The sequence below is a fragment of the Coregonus clupeaformis genome, unplaced genomic scaffold (assembly GCF_020615455.1).
Source record: "Coregonus clupeaformis isolate EN_2021a unplaced genomic scaffold, ASM2061545v1 scaf0424, whole genome shotgun sequence".
Lineage (NCBI taxonomy): Eukaryota > Metazoa > Chordata > Actinopteri > Salmoniformes > Salmonidae > Coregonus > Coregonus clupeaformis.
The window spans coordinates 329,540-348,818 of NW_025533879.1; the positions used below are offsets into that span (position 1 = coordinate 329,540).

General features: G+C 43.7%; 1 protein-coding gene across 7 annotated transcripts in view; it reads left to right on the forward strand.

The window, feature by feature from the left end:
* LOC121579061 (liprin-alpha-2) overlaps nt 1-19,279 on the forward strand; it is a 193,490-nt gene that overhangs the window by 163,570 nt on the left and 10,641 nt on the right. For 4 of the 7 annotated variants that reach the window (XM_045215339.1, XM_045215338.1, XM_045215335.1 and 1 more), the window contains exons 9-22: nt 1,307-1,441; nt 2,657-2,740; nt 3,041-3,172; nt 3,280-3,342; nt 3,692-3,789; nt 5,129-5,267; nt 7,635-7,855; nt 9,567-9,804; nt 11,828-11,857; nt 12,794-12,921; nt 13,282-13,466; nt 15,296-15,380; nt 16,849-16,854; nt 18,891-18,972. In XM_045215339.1, the coding sequence (XP_045071274.1) occupies nt 1,307-1,441; nt 2,657-2,740; nt 3,041-3,172; nt 3,280-3,342; nt 3,692-3,789; nt 5,129-5,267; nt 7,635-7,855; nt 9,567-9,804; nt 11,828-11,857; nt 12,794-12,921; nt 13,282-13,466; nt 15,296-15,380; nt 16,849-16,854; nt 18,891-18,972 (1,626 nt within the window). The remainder of the gene's footprint in view (nt 1-1,306; nt 1,442-2,656; nt 2,741-3,040; nt 3,173-3,279; nt 3,343-3,691; nt 3,790-5,128; nt 5,268-7,634; nt 7,856-9,566; nt 9,805-11,827; nt 11,858-12,793; nt 12,922-13,281; nt 13,467-15,295; nt 15,381-16,848; nt 16,855-18,890; nt 18,973-19,279) is intronic. The other 3 variants (XM_045215340.1, XM_045215341.1, XM_045215336.1) reach the window with 1 other exon arrangement.

The following is a 19,279-nucleotide window of genomic DNA, read 5'->3' on the forward strand; positions in this document are numbered from 1 at the left end:
GAATACAGAGCCTCAAGTGTTTTTTCCAAAGCCAGTAGGGTGCTGGGCCTGTGTATACATACAGTAGTAGTAAACACACAGTAAAGCAGAGAGACGCACACAGAGAGCCCTGGTTAGGCCCCTCCAGGCCCCCCATGGCCTCCAGCCCACTCATGTCTAATTACTGGATATGGGCTACCAAGGCCAATGCTATGGGGGGACAGGAGCATCTGTCACTGGTGGAGACAGCTGCCAAGTAGTCTCTGGAAATGGATCAGTCTGAAACTGAGCAGAGTCAGGAGGAAGATTGGCCGTAGGGAAACAGAGGTTTCACTTTGTCTCTACTACTGTACCTTAAATTATGTATACTAGGGGTGTGTTTCTTTCCCTTTCAAGACGATTCGATACGTATCTAGATACTTGGGCTCCGATACGATATAGGAACGATACGTTTAAGTTTGAAACGATTCTGTGCGATTCGGTTTGAGTAGAGAACGAATCGATGCGATTTGATGCGACACGAATCGATGCAGAAATATTTGTTGCATAAACACATTCATTTTCACATTCAATATCTGCTGCTGATGGAGCTCCTGAGCTGGGCCTCTCTGAGCTGATTCATCTGATCTGACGTGTGTGTGTGTGTGTGTGTGTGTGTGTGTGTAAATGATGTATGTCTATGGTGTATGTACCATGTAGGCACCTGAGAGGACGCATCAGTTGTCACAAAAGATGAGAGGTATTTCCGGAAGGTAGAAAGAATGTAATATGAGCAAAACATTTTAGTGAACCAGCGATTCGTAACGTTTGAATACATTTTCTGACCGATCCATGCTACATTTGGATCGGTTTGGGGTCCGCGGAACGATGCACTTGTAGCTTATTAAACATTTGAATAGGGGACCGATGCGTATCGGTGAATCGATACATCCCTAATGTATACTCAAATCAAATCAAATCAAATTGTATTTGTCACATACACGTGTTTAGCAGATGTTATAGCGGGTGTAGCGAAATGCTTGTCTGTGTAGTGGAAGGTGAGTGTTGTCTGTGTTTCTGATATAGAATGACTTTAGTGTATACATACAGTATATATACTGTATACTCTTCTATATTTATTACCTGTTACCTAGCCTGTCCAGAAATACTCAGATAACTCTCTCTTGAGATTGGCATTGAGTTGTACTTGATGTGACGTTATTTCAGCCAAGTGCACTTCATGTGTGATATGGGTCGAGGTCATAAGTCACAATGTTTCCCTGTGTGTGTGTGTGTGTGTGTGTGTGTGTGTGTGTGTGTGTGTGTGTGTGTGTGTGTGTGTGTGCAGATGGAGGATAAGAACAGGCAGCTGCAGGAGCGTTTGGAGCTAGCAGAGCAGAAGCTGCAGCAGACCATGAGAAAGGCTGAGACCCTGCCAGAGGTGGAGGCTGAACTGGCCCAGAGGATAGCAGCACTCACCAAGGTGAGAGGACACACACACACACACACACTTGTATGCATGCAGACACACACGCAGCACACATTGCTCCCATCATTAAAGTAACTCCAGTGTTTCCAGATTTCTATGAAAAATGACCTATAATTAATTACAATATGAGTGAAATAGTTTTCCTTCCCCAGAAATGTCATTAATTATGTTAAAAAGCAGCTTTTCTGTGTTGGAATGGTGTGGGCGTACCCCATCAACAGAATGCTATGGGCATATACCGGTCATTAAAAGCATTAATGCGAGTAGACCGCTGATTGGCTTGCTCATCCTATCATCCTCTATGAGGAAATAGCAAGCATTTTTTAAACAGTCTGTTTGAGATACAAGGTTGAGGTGGGGTTTTTGAAGTGTTTTTTTCTCCCAATGTATGCTTTGGCCACATACGAGTATAGGATGAGTCAACAACATTATATGGGTATGCGTTAACAGCATATTAACTTTAAAAAATGTGAGATTTTCACTTGACAGTTACTTTAATCACTCCATCATATTCCAAGAGAGGTAATTTCAAAACTGGTTATGTATAACTGATTATCATCATACATGAGTGTGTCTTTTTAATGATGTGTTGTTTGTTATGTGCTAGTATGTGTAGGCTATGCATGCCATCACCTCTGACCCTGTGATATGTTCCTCTCCTCTCCTGCTGCTCCATAGTCTGACTCGAGCTCCGCCTCCTCTCCTGATGATTATCAGTTTGTTATGGAAGCTAAACTCCAAGACATGAACTCCATTCTTAGGAAGGTAGTCCCACAGGGTGCCACAGTACTGTCGCTAACTACTAGACTATATTTAAAAAGATCCATGCTGGTTTTATTTATTTCTGTTGTCACGAGTCATTGTACTGGGATTGCTTGTGGGGAATATTTGTTTTTCCTTGTGTCCGTAGGCAGGGTTGAAACAGTGGGAAAAGTTGCATGTCACTGGCTGGGCTCATTGCTAGTAGACTTAACTGCTGCAGCAACTGCTTGTGACCTGGCCCCTCTCTCACCCCTCTCTCTACCTGTGCTTTAGTGATCTATCTGTTCCATCTGAGATTGGGGGAGTAGAGGTTTTTGGCTCTGTCTTGCCTTGTTGCCCCTGCATTATGTGCCTGTGTTGCCCTCCATGGCTGCTAAACTGGCGGGTCACTGTGTCCCCTGCCCCCCTCTCCCCCCCCCATTCCTGCCTGTGTGGTGGCCCCTGCAGGCAGAGGAGCGCCACGGCAGCATCGAGGAACGCATGAGGCACCTGGAGGGCCAGCTGGAGGAGAAGCACCAGGAGCTGCTCAGAGTGAGTCACCCCCGGGGGAATATGCTAACATGCTAGGCTAGGTTATGCTACATGCCACCTGTTTGCTGACCATGGGCAGCCTAGCGTGCTAGCTGCCATAAGGCTAGTATGCTAGGTTAAGCTAAATGCCACCCATCACAGACTGGCTTCATTGCACCTGCTCCTCATATAAGTTTAAGAGAATGACTTTGCACTATCCAGTTGACTTGTTTCTGGTTAGATAATTGGCTAGTATGGTAAGACATACTGTCAAGCTTCTGCTTTTAAAGTCACACACTTTGTATTTTTTGTCCCCCTCAGGCTCGGCAGAGAGAAAAGATGAATGAGGAACACAACAAGCGCCTGTCGGACACGGTGGACAGACTTCTCACAGAGTCCAACGAACGTCTTCAGCTCCACCTCAAGGAGAGGATGGCTGCTCTGGAAGAGAAGGTTAAACATGGAGACCACATCAATAGCAACATGTCATAAAGTTTTATTTCAGACAAATTTTAGGAAATGGCCATAGATTGACTGGAATACTTCACTTTCCATTTCAGAACGTTTTAATACAAGACTCGGAAGGCTACAGAAAACAGTATGAGGATTCAATCCATGAAAAAGTAGGTCCCCCCGGATCACAAATGATTACATTTTTCTCTCCCTCTTTTTTGAATTTTACCTGAGGTTGGTTTAATAAAGTGTTTTTTAATAGATAAATATGATCTGGGTGTTGGGTTGAATTTGTTATCATCTTCTCCATTGAATATTCACAAGATACCGTTGCTCTCGGTTCAGATAGTGAGATAGAAATCCCTAACCAGGCAGAGTTCGAGAACTGACTAGCAAGTGCTGTCCAATCATGTTGTGGAAATTGAAATTGAAATCCAGGGTTTTACAGTAATGAATAAGAAACTTCACAAGGTTTTATGTACATCTCATGTTGTCCCTTTTTTTCCGGCTTCCCTCCAGACTCATCTGGCAGATGAAATAGACAAGCTGAGATCAGAGCTGGACCAGTTCCGACTGAGAACAGGCTCCCTCACAGAACCCACTCTGTCACGGTATGGGTGAGTTTGTAGGACAGTGTGTGTGTGTGTGTGTGCATATACACTGAGTGTACAAAACATTAAGAACACCTTCCTAATATTGAGTTGCAACCCCCCCTTTTGCCCTCAGAACAGCCTCAATTCGTCGGGGCATGGACTCTACAAGGTGTCGAAAGCTTTCCACAGGGATGCTGGCCCATGTTGACTCCAATGCTTCTCACAATTGTGTCAAGTTGGCTGGATGTCCTTTGGGTAGTGGACCATTCTTGATACACACGGGAAACTGTTGAGCGTGAAAAACCCAGCACAGTTGCAGTTCTTGATACAAACCAGTGCCCCTGGCACCTACTACCAAACTCTGTTCAAATACACTTAAATATTTTGTCTTGCCCATTCACCTTCTGAATGGCACACATACACAATCCATGTCTCAATTGTCTCAAGGCTTAAAAATCCTTTCCCAACAACTCCATTTAGATTCAGCTACATTTCTCTGAGATGATTAGAGATAACATCACTATGTAGATCCTTCTGCTTCCCTCAATACCTACATTTAAACTAAATATATTTTTCCACTGACAAAATGTGTGATAAAGTCAAAATAACTGGGCTGGAGTTCTGTGATGACAGCAGCTATCATGATCTTCTGATTGTCCTCTTCAGTCACAACTCATTAGAAAAGCAATTTGCCACAGGTTGAAAACCACACAAGCACTGACTGTTGATTCCTTACAAATTGCCTGATGCATCACGACACTGTCTTGCTACTAGATAAACAAGCAGGCCATTTTAAACAAGCAGATCATTTTGGTTCGGTCTGATTACTGTCAAGAGTTTTCTTTACTGTTATTATAAGCCTACTGACATTGTAAGCCTAGAGTCATGCAGACATTTTGATAGTTAGACTACATTGGCTGTATTGTTCTTTGCACAATATCTGTGATTTCAATGCTGCCTTCAGTTTGAACAAAGTTGTTGTTATGGTGTCTGACATGCATGTTCTCTCTCTCTCTCTCTCTCTCTCTCTCTCTCTCTCTCTCTCTCTCTCTCTCTCTCTCTGTGTTTCTCTCCATCTATCTCCCTGTCTCTCTATCTATCTCCCTGTCTCTCTATATATCTCTCTATCTATCTATCTATCTATCTATCTATCTATCTATCTATCTATCTATCTATCTATCTATCTATCTATCTATCTATCTATCTATCTATCTATCTATCTATCTATCTATCTATCTATCTATCTATCTATCTATCTATCTATCTATCTATCTATCTATCTATCTATCTATCTATCTATCTATCTATCTATCTATCTATCTATCTATCTATCTATCTATCAATCAATCAATCAATCAATCAGGTCTCACCTGGACACGTCGGGGGAGCTCCGCTTCTCCCTGGGCTCCCTGGCTGAGACCCAGTCAGACCACTACCGGTCAGCCAAGGTCATCCGCAGGCCCAGGAGAGGACGCATGGGTCTCCGCAGGGATGAGAGCAAGGTCAGGAACTAGTCTCTCTCTGGTCAGCCCTGGCTGAGGTAGAAGCAGGAGTAGAACTATTCTATCAGTAGAATAGTTCAGGGGCTATTCTACTGATCCATTAAGTCAGGAAAGCTTAAACAAGTACAGATAAAGTATTTGAACTCAGGTCTGTATGACATACATGGTTTCATGGAGCCAGACTGTTAGCATTAGCAAGACAGAGGGGAAAACTGTTGGATCATTGTTATAAAGTGCTACTGTTACCGTGTCTCATGATTGTAACATAAATCACGATGAAGACTGAAATAACCTGGAGTTAAATAATGAGATTCAGCATTAATCTGAGAAGCTTGTTTTAGCATATTTTTATATTTATTAAAAAGTATTTAATGGCTTATTGAGATACTTTGGGGCATATTAAAAGTCAAGCCTCATTATTTTGTCTAATGAAAGGAGAATTAGTAGAGAACTTGTAGGCTCCTTGAAGCTGTCAGATTTACTTAGCCAATTATTTTATAAAACCAGAATACTGTATATGCATTATTGGATGCATTAATCATAATGTGTGCTGTAATATTTGTACAGTGCAAAAAAATATTCAAGTCTCTTTATAATAAAACTTTCACATCTCTCTACAGTTACAGTTGAAGTCGGAAGTTTACATACACCTTAACCAAATACATTTAAACTCAGTTTTTTCACAATTCCTGACATTTAATCCTAGTAAAAATTCCCTGTCTTAAGTCAGTTAGGATCACCACTTTAATTTAAGAATGTGAAATGTCAGAATAATAGTAGAGAAAATGATTTATTTCAGCTTTTATTTATTTCATCACATTCCCAGTGGATCAGAAGTTTACATACACTCAATTAGTATTTGGTAGCATTGCCTTCAAATTGTTTAACCTGGGTCAAACGTTTCGGGTAGCCTTCCACAAGCTTCCCACAATAAGTTGGGTGAATTTTGGCCCATTCCTCCTGACAGAGCTGGTGTAACTGTGTCAGGTTTGTAGGCCTCCTTGCTCACACACGCTTTTTCAGTTCTGCCCACACATTTTGTATAGGATTGAGGTCAGGGCTTTGTGATGGCCACTCCAATACCTTGACTTTGTTGTCCTTAAGCCCTTTTGCCACAACTTTGGAAGTATGCTTGGGGTCATTGTCCATTTGGAAGACCCATTTGCGACCAAGCTTTAACTTCCTGACTGATGTCTTGAGATGTTGCTTCAATATATCCACATAATCTTCCTTCCTCATGATGCCATCTATTTTGTGAAGTGCACCAGTCCCTCCTGCAGCAAATCACCCCCAAAGCATGATGCTGCCACCCCCGTGCTTCACGGTTGGGATGGTGTTCTTCGGCTTGCAAGTTCCCCCTTTTTCCTCCAAACATAATGATGGTCATTGTGGCCAAACAGTTCTATTTTTGTTTCATCAGACCAGAGGACATTTCTCCAAAAAGTAAGATATTTGTCCAGTAGTCTGGCTTTTTTATGGCGGTTTTGGAACAGTGGCTTCTTCCTTGCTGAGCGGCCTTTCAGGTTATGTCGATATAGGACTTTTTTTACTGTGGATATAGACTTTTGTACCGGTTTCCTCCAGCATCTTCACAAGGTCCTTTGCTGTTGTTCTGGGATTGATTTGCACTTTTCACACCAAAGTACGTTCATCTCTAGCAGACAGAATGCGTCTCCTTCCTGAGCGGTATGACATCTGCGTGGTCCCATGGTGTTTATACTTGCATACTATTGTTTGTACAGATGAACGTGGAACCTTCAGGCATTTGGAAATGTCTCCCAAGGATGAACCAGACTTGTGGAGGTCTACAATTTATTTTCTGAGGTCTTGGCTGATTTCTTTTGATTTTCCCATGATGTCAAGCAAAGAGGCACTGAGTTTGAAGGTAGGCCTTGAAATACAGCCACAGGTACACCTCCAATTGACTCAAATGATGTCAATTAGCCTATCAGAAGCTTCTAAAGCCATTACATCATTTTCTGGAGTTTCCCAAGCTGTTTAAAGGCACAGTCAACTTAGTGTATGTAAACTTCTGATCCACTGGAATTGTGATACAGTGAATTATAAGTGAAATAATCTGTCTGTAAACAATTGTTGGAAAAATTACTTGTGTCATGCACAAAGTAGATGTCCTAACCAACTTGCCAAAACTATAGTTTGTTAACAAGAAATGTGTGGAGTGGTTGAAAAACAAGTTTCAATGACTCCAACCTAAGTGTATGTAAACTTCCGACTTCAACTGCATGTCATTCTGCCCATGATGCTTTACCAGGATTACCTCAACAACACTCCCTTCCCTTGATTAGTACACACTTCCCTTGATTAGTGCACACTTCTGTATCTGTAAACCCTCCCTCCCCCCTACAGGCTAAGTCACTGGGGGAGCACGAGTGGCGGTCTCAGCAGCTAGGCATCCTGGGTAGCCACCCCTTTGAGAGTGAGTTGTCTGACATGTCGGACATTGATGATGATGACCGGGAGACCATGTTCAGCTCCATGGACCTGCTATCCCCCGGCGGTCACTCAGACGCCCAGACCCTGGCCATGATGCTGCAGGAGCAGCTGGACGCCATTAACAAAGAGATACGGTAAGGGACTTTAACCCAGCTCTTATTGGACAGACCATGCTAGGGGCCAGACATTTACCTGACTTTAACCCTGCTTGTATTGGACAGACCATGCTAGGGGCCAGACATTTACCTGACTTTAACCCTGCTTGTATTGGACAGACCATGCTAGGGGCCAGACATTTACCTGACTTTAACCCTGCTTGTATTGGACAGACCATGCTAGGGGCCAGACATTTACCTGACTTTAACCCTGCTCGTATTGGACAGACCATGCTAGGGACCAGACATTTACCTGACTTTAACCCTGCTCGTATTGGACAGACCATGCTAGGGGCCAGACATTTACCTGACTTTAACCCTGCTCGTATTGGACAGACCATGCTAGGGACCAGACATTTACCTGACTTTAACCCTGCTGGTATTGGACAGACCATGCTAGGGACCAGACATTTACCTGACTTTAACCCTGCTGGTATTGGACAGACCATGCTAGGGACCAGACATTTACCTGACTTTAACCCTGCTCGTATTGGACAGACCATGATAGGGACCAGAGAAAAACTCTGGGCTTCCTGGTCAGGTCACATGGCCAGGAAACACCCCTAGTGACTGATTTTTATGTAAATCAAGTTGTATGTTATGCGGATAAAGTTCCTTGGGAAACATTACTGACACATTGATTTAATTCATCCATGTTGATCACTTCATTGTTGATCTGAAAAATATGCCTCTTAGTGCTTGATATGAGGGAGAGTTTCTGGGTGTCGGCCTAGCTATCTCCACCCCTAAGACTGGCTCATCCTATCAGTGGGCTCCGTGTCTTGGGTTTCTGTGGTGATGGAATTGAATTAATGAGAGTAATTGATTGGATATCCAGGGATGTGTGTGGACACACTTGTCTTCAGGGCTGAAGCTTGTTGGCTCTTGTCTGCAGAGTGTGATGCCCTGTCTAGATGAATTAAACACAAACCTCAAATACTAGCAGTTACAGTACCTAGAAATGCTGCGAGGAGCTGACACTGATATACTGTAGTTTTATGCAAGTATTGATCAATTACCCAGTTAGCTGTTAGAATAATCTAATTTATTAAGATAATTAACGCTTGGTTAACATTGGGAGCCTGACACAGTTTGAGATCAAACAACAATATTTACTGGTTTGGGCTTATTCAAGGTCTGTTACTTGCTTGTTAATATTGTCATTATATTCTTGTCTGGTGATTAGCCAAACATTAGTACACACAACCCCAAGCTTAAGTGACATTTTGAAGTGAAGTGTTGTTAATTTTCCTAAGGCCATCATTGCTTTTTTGCTTATAAGCACAATCGATAGAGACATGCCTCATCAGGGTGATTTCTGGGAAAGTAAATGCTGAGTTGGAATACGATTTCAGCTCCGATGGCAGATAGGAATATGGAGCTCTGGGAATTAAATTCTAAACGAATTAGTAAACTGTTCGCCTATATGGTTTATGGGTAATGAACTGGCTTTTTGTCTCCCTGCTTTGCCTTTAAGAGGAGCCCTATGGGTCTGCAGTGGAGGTTTCCATGAACATCCAGAGAATTTAACCACAAAGGGCCAAGGGATTCTGAGAATTCTCAGAATACTGTTGGGTGAATGAGCTTTCTATATATTCAGTGTCTGGATGTGGAGGGGGGGATACAACTGTGAAATAAGTCTAATCAATCCCTCCCTCCCTCTCTGCCTCCCCCTCGACCTCCCTCCCAGACTGATCCAGGAGGAGAAGGAGTCGACAGAGCTGCGGGCGGAGGAGATAGAGAACCGTGTGGCCAGCGTCAGCCTGGAGGGCCTCAACCTGGCTCGCATGCACCACCCCGGAGCCTCCATCACCGCCTCGGCCACCGCCTCCTCCCTGGCCTCCTCCTCCCCGCCCAGCGGACACTCCACCCCCAAGTTGGACCACCGCAGCACATCCGACATGGAGCGTATGGGCATCATGACACTGGTACGCTGCTGGGGGCAGGACGGGGTGTGGTGGTGGTGGTGGGGGGGGTCTGTGCATGCGTACGTGCGTGTGTGTGTGTATGTACGAGTGTATCCCAGTCTTGACGAAGGCTACCCCAGCCGTATCGTGCTCTGTCTGTATTGTAGTGCAGGACAGGGCCAATAGAAGCGCCTGGGATCAGTATTCACAGTAAGCTGTGTTTGGCCTCTCTTTCTTTGTTCTCAGTATATCTTTATTCTCAGCCTTGCTCTTTCAATAGACCTCATACAGCTACTTCACCAGAGCTGCCCTTGATTATGCTATAACGGAGAGTCAACTCAATTTGATGGCAAACTAGTAACCTCAGAAGACCCTGGACCAGATTTCAAAGCAGCTCTGAGACAGATTAGATTTTTTCATAAGCCAGCCACTTGTAAAAGCATGTATTGGCTTTCTTTCAACTTGATTTAGATGGTGTTCTTTCATTCTTAGTGCGTTGATGGATTGAGTTGCATAATCTATCTGGCTGGGGTTCATTACTCCTTCATCCTAGAGCTTGGTTTGTGTGTGTTGTAGATGCCAGGATGTGATAGTCTGTGCTATGTTTGTTTACTATGTTTAAAGGACTTCAGAAGATTTTTTATATTTTGCCACTTACTATTGTCCCATTGAGCAATAAAGGTACTGTCTACGTTAGGTCAATAAAAGTACTGTCTACATTAGGTCAATAAAAGTACTGTCTACATTAGGTCAATAAAAGTACTGTCTACGTTAGGTCAATAAAAGTACTGTCTACGTTAGGTCAATAAAAGTACTGTCTACGTTAGGTCAATAAAAGTACTGTCTACGTTAGGTCAATAAAAGTACTGTCTACGTTAGGTCAATAAAAGTTACTTTTTACATTAGGTCAATAAAAGTACTTTCTACATTGGGTCAATAAAAGTTACTTTCTACATTAGGTCAATAAAAGTACTTTCTACATTAGGTCAATAAAAGTTACTTTCTACATTAGGTCAATAAAAGTACTTTCTACATTAGGTCAATAAAAGTACTTTCTACATTAGGTCAACAAAAGTACTGTCTACGTTAGGTCAATAAAAGTTACTTTCTACATTAGGTCAATAAAAGTACTTTCTACATTAGGTCAATAAAAGTACTTTCTACATTAGGTCAATAAAAGTACTTTCTACATTAGGTCAATAAAAGTACTTTCTACATTAGGTCAATAAAAGTACTTTCTACATTAGGTCAGACTGTTGCAACACTTCCCTGTCATGTGCCTTGGTACATTGGTTGTTTTTACTGGTGTGTAGCTCTAGCTGCTCCATCTTCTGATGTAGACAATACTACCGAGGAAAATAGGTCTGCCCTGATGAATCCCCAGATGACATTATTGAATGCCAGGCTAGAAATAGACACATAAAGATGAACTGATCAGTTGACTGTGTGTACCGCCGATAGAGGATTTTCTCTCTCTAGCTCTTTATTTGTTTGTTTGTTTGTTTGTTTGTTTGTCTGTCTGTCACACACACACACACACACTCATCACGCTGACCCAGGGCTGTAGTGCTCCAGATGTCCTCATCACAGGGAGTCTTTCTCTTTTTTTCTATCCTCCACTGGGCTAAAAATATTCCAAATCCCCACAATCCATCCATCCATCCATCCATCCATCCATCCATCCAGCCAGCCAGCCAGCCAGCCAGCCATCCATCCAGCCAGCCAGCCAGCCAGCCAGCCCAGCCAGACAGTCTCAGAGCTTGAATGTTACCAATACCCAGGGGCTTTTAAAGAATGAGCCTTTGATTTTATTGACCTCTCAAATGAATAGTGGCAATGCAGGTGATTTTGTTAACAAATCACTGTAATTGATTGTGTGGTGCAATGTGTAATTGACGGGGCATGTGCCCACCTGATGGTATATTGGCTATATGTCTATAATTATAAATGAGGTGTTTCTGTATGGGCGGGGGACATTTGTTTAATCTTACTGATTTATTGTAAATGGATGTTTTCCTTTTCTTTCCTGTCCTCCACCCTGCAGCCCAGTGATCTGAGGAAACACAGGAGAAAGGTACAGTAGCAATGATATGTTCATTTTATTACATTAGACATTTCAAATTCATAGCACCTCTGTCTTCCTGTAGATCAGGGTTCTTCAATTCTGGTCCTGGAGGGCCGAAACACTTCTGTTTTTTATTTCTACCTGGTAGTTAATTGCACTCACCTGGTGTCCCAGGTCTGAATTAGCCCCTGATTAGAAGGAGAGGATGAAAAACAGAGGAACCCTGCTGTAGATGATTGTCATGGTCTGGTGTATCCTTGCCATTATTGGAATCTGAAGGCCTATTATCAATGTTCCTATAAGCAAACAGTGTTGTAGAGATTGATGTGTGAGGTGTTACTATAGTGTAATAACAGTGTTGTAGAGATTGATGTGTGAGGTGTTACTATAGTGTAATAACAGTGTTGTAGAGATTGATGTGTGAGGTGTTACTATAGTGTAATAACAGTATTGTGGAGATTGATGTGTGAGGTGTTACTATAGTGTAATAACAGTGTTGTAGAGATTGATGTGTGAGGTGTTACTATAGTGTAATAACAGTATTGTGGAGATTGATGTGTGAGGTGTTACTATAGTGTAATAACAGTGTTGTAGAGATTGATGTGTGAGGTGTTACTATCGTGTAATAACAGTGTTGTAGAGATTGATGTGTGAGGTGTTACTATAGTGTAATAACAGTGTTGTAGAGATTGATGTGTGAGGTGTTACTATAGTGTAATAACAGTGTTGTAGAGATTGATGTGTGAGGTGTTACTATAGTGTAATAACAGTGTTGTAGAGATTGATGTGTGAGGTGTTACTATAGTGTAATAACAGTGTTGTAGAGATTGATGTGTGAGGTGTTACTATAGTGTAATAACAGTGTTGTAGAGATTGATGTGTGAGGTGATACTATACTAGTTTAATAAGAGCTACTAACAGGTCTCTTCACCTCTCCACGGTCAGATTGCGGCCACCGACGATGACGGCCAGGACAAGGCTACCATCAAGTGTGAGACGTCCCCTCCCCCCACGCCCCGGACCGTACGCATGACCCGCACACTGCCAGCCTCCTCACACAACGAGGCCCGGGGGTATGTTGCACTTATAGCGCACGCACGCAACCATACACACATACACACACACACACACACACACACACACACACACACACACACACACACACACACACACACACACACTCCACCTTCATCCTGACGGTAATTTATAAGTTGTATCTTTATCCTTGACCGTGCGTGTGTGTGTGTGTGTGTGTGTGTGTGTGTGTGTGTGTGTGTGTGTGTGTGTGTGTGTGTGTGTGTGTGTGTGTGTGTGTGTGTGTGTGTGTGTGTGTGTGTGTGTGTGTGTGTGTGCGTGCGTGCGTGCGTGCGTGCGTGCGTGCGTGCGTGTGTGTGTGTGTGCGTGCGTGCCTGCGTGTGTGTGTGTGTTTGCAGCATTGCTGCCAGCCTGGAGGCTGAGGCCAGTGCTCTGAGCAGCGTAGCCAGCAGTCAGGACTCCATCAACAAGCAGCCCAAGAAGAAGGGCATCAAGTCCTCCATCGGACGCCTGTTTGGCAAGAAGGAGAAGACCAGACTGGCACAGCTGCATGCCCACAGGGAGGCCATCGGGCAGAGCCAAGGTACTGGTCTACACTCAGCACCTCTCTGATATGAATGGCTCCTATCTGTTCTACATACTTTGGTTAATGAGTAGTCATACATTTACATTTACATTTGAGTCATTTAGCAGACGCTCTTATTCAGAACGACTTACAGGAGCAAATAGGGTTAAGTGCCTTGCAAAGGGGTTAATACTTTCTCAAATCAAATTGTATTAATCACATGCGCCGAATACAACAGGTGTAGACTTTACAGTGAAATGCTTGCTTACGAAAATGTCCCAACGATGCAGTTAAAAAAAATTATGATACAAAATAAAATAGAGGAGTAAAATAAAATACACAATAATGGAGCTATATACAGGGAGTACCAGTACCAGATCAATAATGGAGCTATATACAGGGAGTACCAGTACCAGATCAATAATGGAGCTATATACAGGGAGTACCAGTACCAGATCAATAATGGAGCTATATACAGGGAGTACTAGTACCAGATCAATAATGGCGCTATATACAGGGATTACCAGTACCAGATCAATAATGGCGCTATATACAGGGAGTACCAGTACCAGATCAATAATGGCGCTATATACAGGGAGTACCAGTACCAGATCAATAATGGAGCTATATACAGGGAGTACCAGTACCAGATCAATAATGGAGCTATATACAGGGAGTACCAGTACCAGATCAATAATGGAGCTATATACAGGGAGTACCAGTACCAGATCAATAATGGAGCTATATACAGGGAGTACCAGTACCAGATCAATAATGGAGCTATATACAGGGAGTACCAGTACCAGATCAATAATGGAGCTATATACAGGGAGTACCAGTACCAGATCAATGTGGAGCTATATACAGGGAGTACCAGTACCAGATCAATGTGCAGAGGTACAAGGTATTTGAGGTAGATATGTACATGAAGGCAGGGTAGTGACTAGGAATCAGGATAGATAACAATAAGAGTAAAATAAAGAACAGAGCAGCAGCAGCAAAGGATGAGTGTGTGTGTGCGTGTGTGTATGCATGTTTGTTTGTTTGTATTGTGTCGGTATGCGTGTGTGTGTTACGTGTGTGTGTGTGCGTCTGGATTTGTGTATGAGTGACAGTGTAGTGTGTCTGAGTGAGTGTGTATATGGTGTGTAAATATCGTCTAGTGAGTGTGCATAGGGTCAGTGCAAGATAGAGTCAGTGCAGATAGTTTTGGTACCATTAATTGACTATTTAGCAGTCTGGCTATTTAGCAGCCTTATGGCTTAGGGATAGAAGCTGTCTCGGAGCCTGTTGGTCCGAGACCCGGTGCTCCTGTACCGTGTGCCAAACGGTAGCAGAGTGAGCAGTCTATGGCTTGTGTGGCTGGAGTTATTTTTCGGGCCTTCCTCTGACACCGCCTGATATAGAGGTCCTGGATGGCAGGGAGCTCGGCCCCAGTGATGTAAAGTGCTGGCCGCACCACCCTTTGTATCGCTTTGCAGTCAAGGGCGGCGCAATTGCCATACCAAGCGGTGATGCAGCCAGTCAAGATGCTCTCGATGGTGCAGCTGTAGGACTTTTTGAGGATCTGAGGGCCCGAATGTGCCTGTATTATGTTAGATGATACTTGTCACAGGGGTTATTACTTGCCATCTCACCACCCAAACATCACCTCTATTGACTCTGCCATCTGTGTGAAGTAGATATGTGTTATATGACTATGAACAAGCGTAAACTCTCCGTTGAGTACAGATTCAGAGGAAGTAAGGGTGGCTCCTTGCTAGGACTGTCTGGATACTATCTACAGTGGATGATTTCTGTGAGCCATGCAGGCAGTGCAGTAACGTCCCATTCTCCCTTTCCCACAGGAGTGTCTGATCCAGACCTGGGTCAGGACATGGCTGTGGGGAAGCTGGGGACTCAGGCTGAGAAAGACCGCCGGCTGAAAAAGAAGTAAGCTTTCCCAACACCCCCCTCCGGCACCTCAAACCTGCCACCACAGCATTTCACCCAAAAAAAAAAAAAAACCTGCGCTCAATAATACTCTATTGACTCACATCACAGCCAGTGGGAGAGACATCATACCTGTGTCACTAGAAACACAGTGGGCAATGTACCACACCAGCACTAACATCCACCTGTGATAATCTACTGTACATTACACCATTGTATTAGTGTTATGATACACACGCCTTTTTATGTGCCAGACAGCACCTGCAGAACCCGCAGTGCCTGTCTATAGTCAAGCTGAATAAAGATCATTATCCTCTTTCCAACCTTTGACCCCTTACACAGTGGTTGGTGAGGAATCCCTGTGGGGTTTCATTAGTCCTTTCCCTGTATAGGAGGCAGTTGCCCATGTGGCTGGATAGAAGATACATCTCCAATACTCCCACTCTCCAGCAGAGAGGATCAATACAGGCCAGGAACCTGAATAGACTTACAATAGAGGGATCCCCCTAACCAAACACACACAGTCAGACTATTGATTGGGTTAGAAGTCTATTCATGTCACACATGTAGGCCTACGATTCTTAGTTTATGGTTTTGGTTTGGTTTTCCAGATATAGTCCTCCTTTAAACCCACACATGAATTAAAAAACAGGGGGGTTCCCTCATGTACAAGTTTAATCTCCCTTCAACTGGGGATGTATGTGTCTACCTTGTCAGTGCCACATGACAAATGCGTTCTCTATAGGCGAGCATTGAGTTGTCATGACAAATAACTTTCCCACCCTTACAGATGATCAATAGAAGGTATTATGATGATGGCAAATGTGTGTTTTTATTTGAGCTCGATTCTCCAGTTTTCCAGGAATTGGACCGCCTTGCATCTTGATGCTCTCCTCCAGTGCATGCTATTGAACTGCCTGCTGAATTTACATTTTCAGCCTGGTCAATATCGTGATCGTGCATTGGTTCATTGCTGATGTGTTGTGTAATGTTTGGCATTTGGCTGGTTTGTTCCTGTGAAGAATGTGAACCAATGCATTGCAGGTGTCTTGCCCCAAGTGCATTATCTTTCGTCTGCCTGCACGCGATGCTGTAAAAAGCTGCATCGACCAAAAAGAAGAAGAAAGTGGCCTTTCTTTTGCTAACCAATACTACTCTTTGACTTGTCATTCTACTGTTCTAATGTCAGTCTTTGGAAAAAGCTCTTGTCACATGTCTACTTGAGAGACTGTTTCTATTCTGAAGTGTGTGTGTGTGGGTGCCTGCGTCCATGTGTGTGTGTTTGTATATGTGTCCGTGCATGTATGGGCAGTGTGTGTGTCTGTGCATTCGTGTGTGTTTGGGGGCAGGGGTGGTAAGGGGGTGCTGTTAACTCATTAACGTTTGTGCACTTTTTGTCTCCCGTCACTTTCTCTTCCTCTCTCTCTCCTCGCACTCTTCCTCCCTCCCTCTCATCATATGACTAAAGAAGCGGGTAAGTTGTGACAGTGTGACACCTGGACATCTCCATTGTCAGCGCTGTGCCGTCTGTCCACCTCTCTGTCCATCCATCTGTCCCCCTCCCAACGGCCGGTGCCAAAGCTGACGTCACTCTGACCCCTTGCTTTCTATCTTTCTTCCTTCCTTTCGCTCTTTTGATCTTTTCATTTACCGTATAAAATGTTTCTCCCCCACAGTGCAGTGGCGGCTGCATCCATGGCTGGACAAAGAATGTGTGCCGTCACCCGTTAATGGGGTTGATTTTTATACCTGGAATGTCCAATACCTTCCTCCCTCCTTGTGTTTCTATATCTGTGACTGTGAGATATAACCGGTTCTGATACCGGGTTATGGGGCGTCAAATCTTGTTGTTGTTTATTTTATTTTTTTTATAACTGTTTCCTTCCTTTCCTAGCTAAGTTCAGTGGATGTATATCTCATGCATAAGAACCTGACATGAACATATCTATCTATATACATGTTGTATTGATACAGCACTGAATGAAAAAATTGAATATTGATTGATATCAATGGACACATCTCCTACGTTGTGTGTCAGTCCATTCAGTCTTTGTATGCTGTATTCAAGTGCCCTTTCTCTGCACTGAGGCCTTCAACTCTGAACGAGTCACATACATAATGTGTTACATGCCTTTTCTCCATATGCCTCATGTTGACCACTATGTCTCGAGTTGGAAGACATTTTAGCTGCACTCAAGAACTTGTTTCTGCCTTAGAACTCTCATGAAGTATTCTGTTCACTGAATAGAATTGTAACTTCAGAAGTCCGTTTTTATGTCCATTTTTATGTGTGTAGCATGTTGTGTGAGTTATGTATTAATATGCTCAACAGGCCCTCTCTATATTCAGACTCTTAGCTCTGTTGACAAACCAAACTCAGCGTATACACTATGAACTGTCTTTAGAAAGTAACGTTCCACAGTTAGGTATCTCTCTAGCGTAGCCTCTCTGGTTCTTTTCTACACCATAGGCCTCCCATCCATCTGCACATGGCAATAAAGATGAGACACCCAAACACATATTTATATAGACTGTTCATCAGTTCTATGTCTCTCACTCTGCCTAACAGAGTTGGCGTCGCAGGAATCAGCATATTACAAATTGCCTGGGTAAAGAGAACATCTATCTGCTCTCCTCTGCTCTCCCTAGATAAGGTGCAATTTACTCTGAGCTGAGTAGGGCGGTGGGAGTGCTTAGCACAGCTTTCAAAGTGGTGCTCAGCACAAATAACACATTTCTCTATTTCACTCCGGCCATCTTAGTTCACCTATTGAACACTTCCACCGCCACACAAAAATGCAGTATTCACTTTTTTTTGGCCCAAAGAATGTGAATAAAGACGCCAAACACGATTTAAAGATGGCCAGAAAGAATACATTCAGCAAGACTCTCAAAAGGGTATCACAGTCAGCCGAAAAAGCCCAGTCTCTCTGTAGTTAGTATCTCAGCAGTAGTAATACATTCCCAGCTGCAGCACAGAGACAAGTGGAGATTGATGGTTCTTCAGATTAGCAACTCAAAGTCAGGCTTCAGTGAGCAGCCCAGCAGCCCTAGCTGTCCCTTGAAGGTGTGTCTCTGGACCAGATGGTGAGACAGAGAGAGGGGCAGAGAGAAAGAGAGAGAGGGAGAGCGGCAGAGAGAAAAAGAGGCAGAGAGAGAAGGGCAGACAGAGAGATAGGGAGAGGTAGAGAGACAGACAGAGAGGGAGAGAGAGGCAGAGAGCGAGAGAGAGAGGGGCAGAGAGAGAGAGTACTCATTTTACAGGCAGTGAGTGTGGAGAGATTGATGTATGATAAGGCTGTGTCCTTTTAGAAATCTCTGGTCTGTGAGAGATAAAGTGTGTGGCACTGTACAGTGAACACACACACACACACACACACACACACACACACACACACACACACACAAAATCTCTGTGTAATACTAGTGCCTTGTGTGTGTGTGTGGGGGGGGTCTCAGTATATGTGTGTGTGCAGTGCATTAATCCCATGTCTCTGCTCCCGCCCTCAGGCACGAGCTATTGGAAGAGGCGAGGAGGAAAGGCTTACCTTTCGCCCAATGGGACGGCCCCACAGTGGTGGCCTGGCTGGAGGTAGGCACTCCTCTACTCTGGCCTGGAGCCATTCTCAATCCTCCTGCCTCTGGGATAGATTTACAAGGTCTGTGCCAGACCCCCACTCTGTGAAGAAGATAATATTCTCCGCCCCAGTGAGGTGGTCTATTCCTCCATGACTTCCCAGTCTGCACACTCAGCATTCACCTGAGATACGACACCCATTATTCTCTAACCTTTGAACCGTTGATGATGTTTCACATTTCAAATCAATTACCCGATGCCTTTCCACAGCCTAATGTTCTCCCTTTCTAATATGGCACTTCGAAATGCAAACCAGATACTT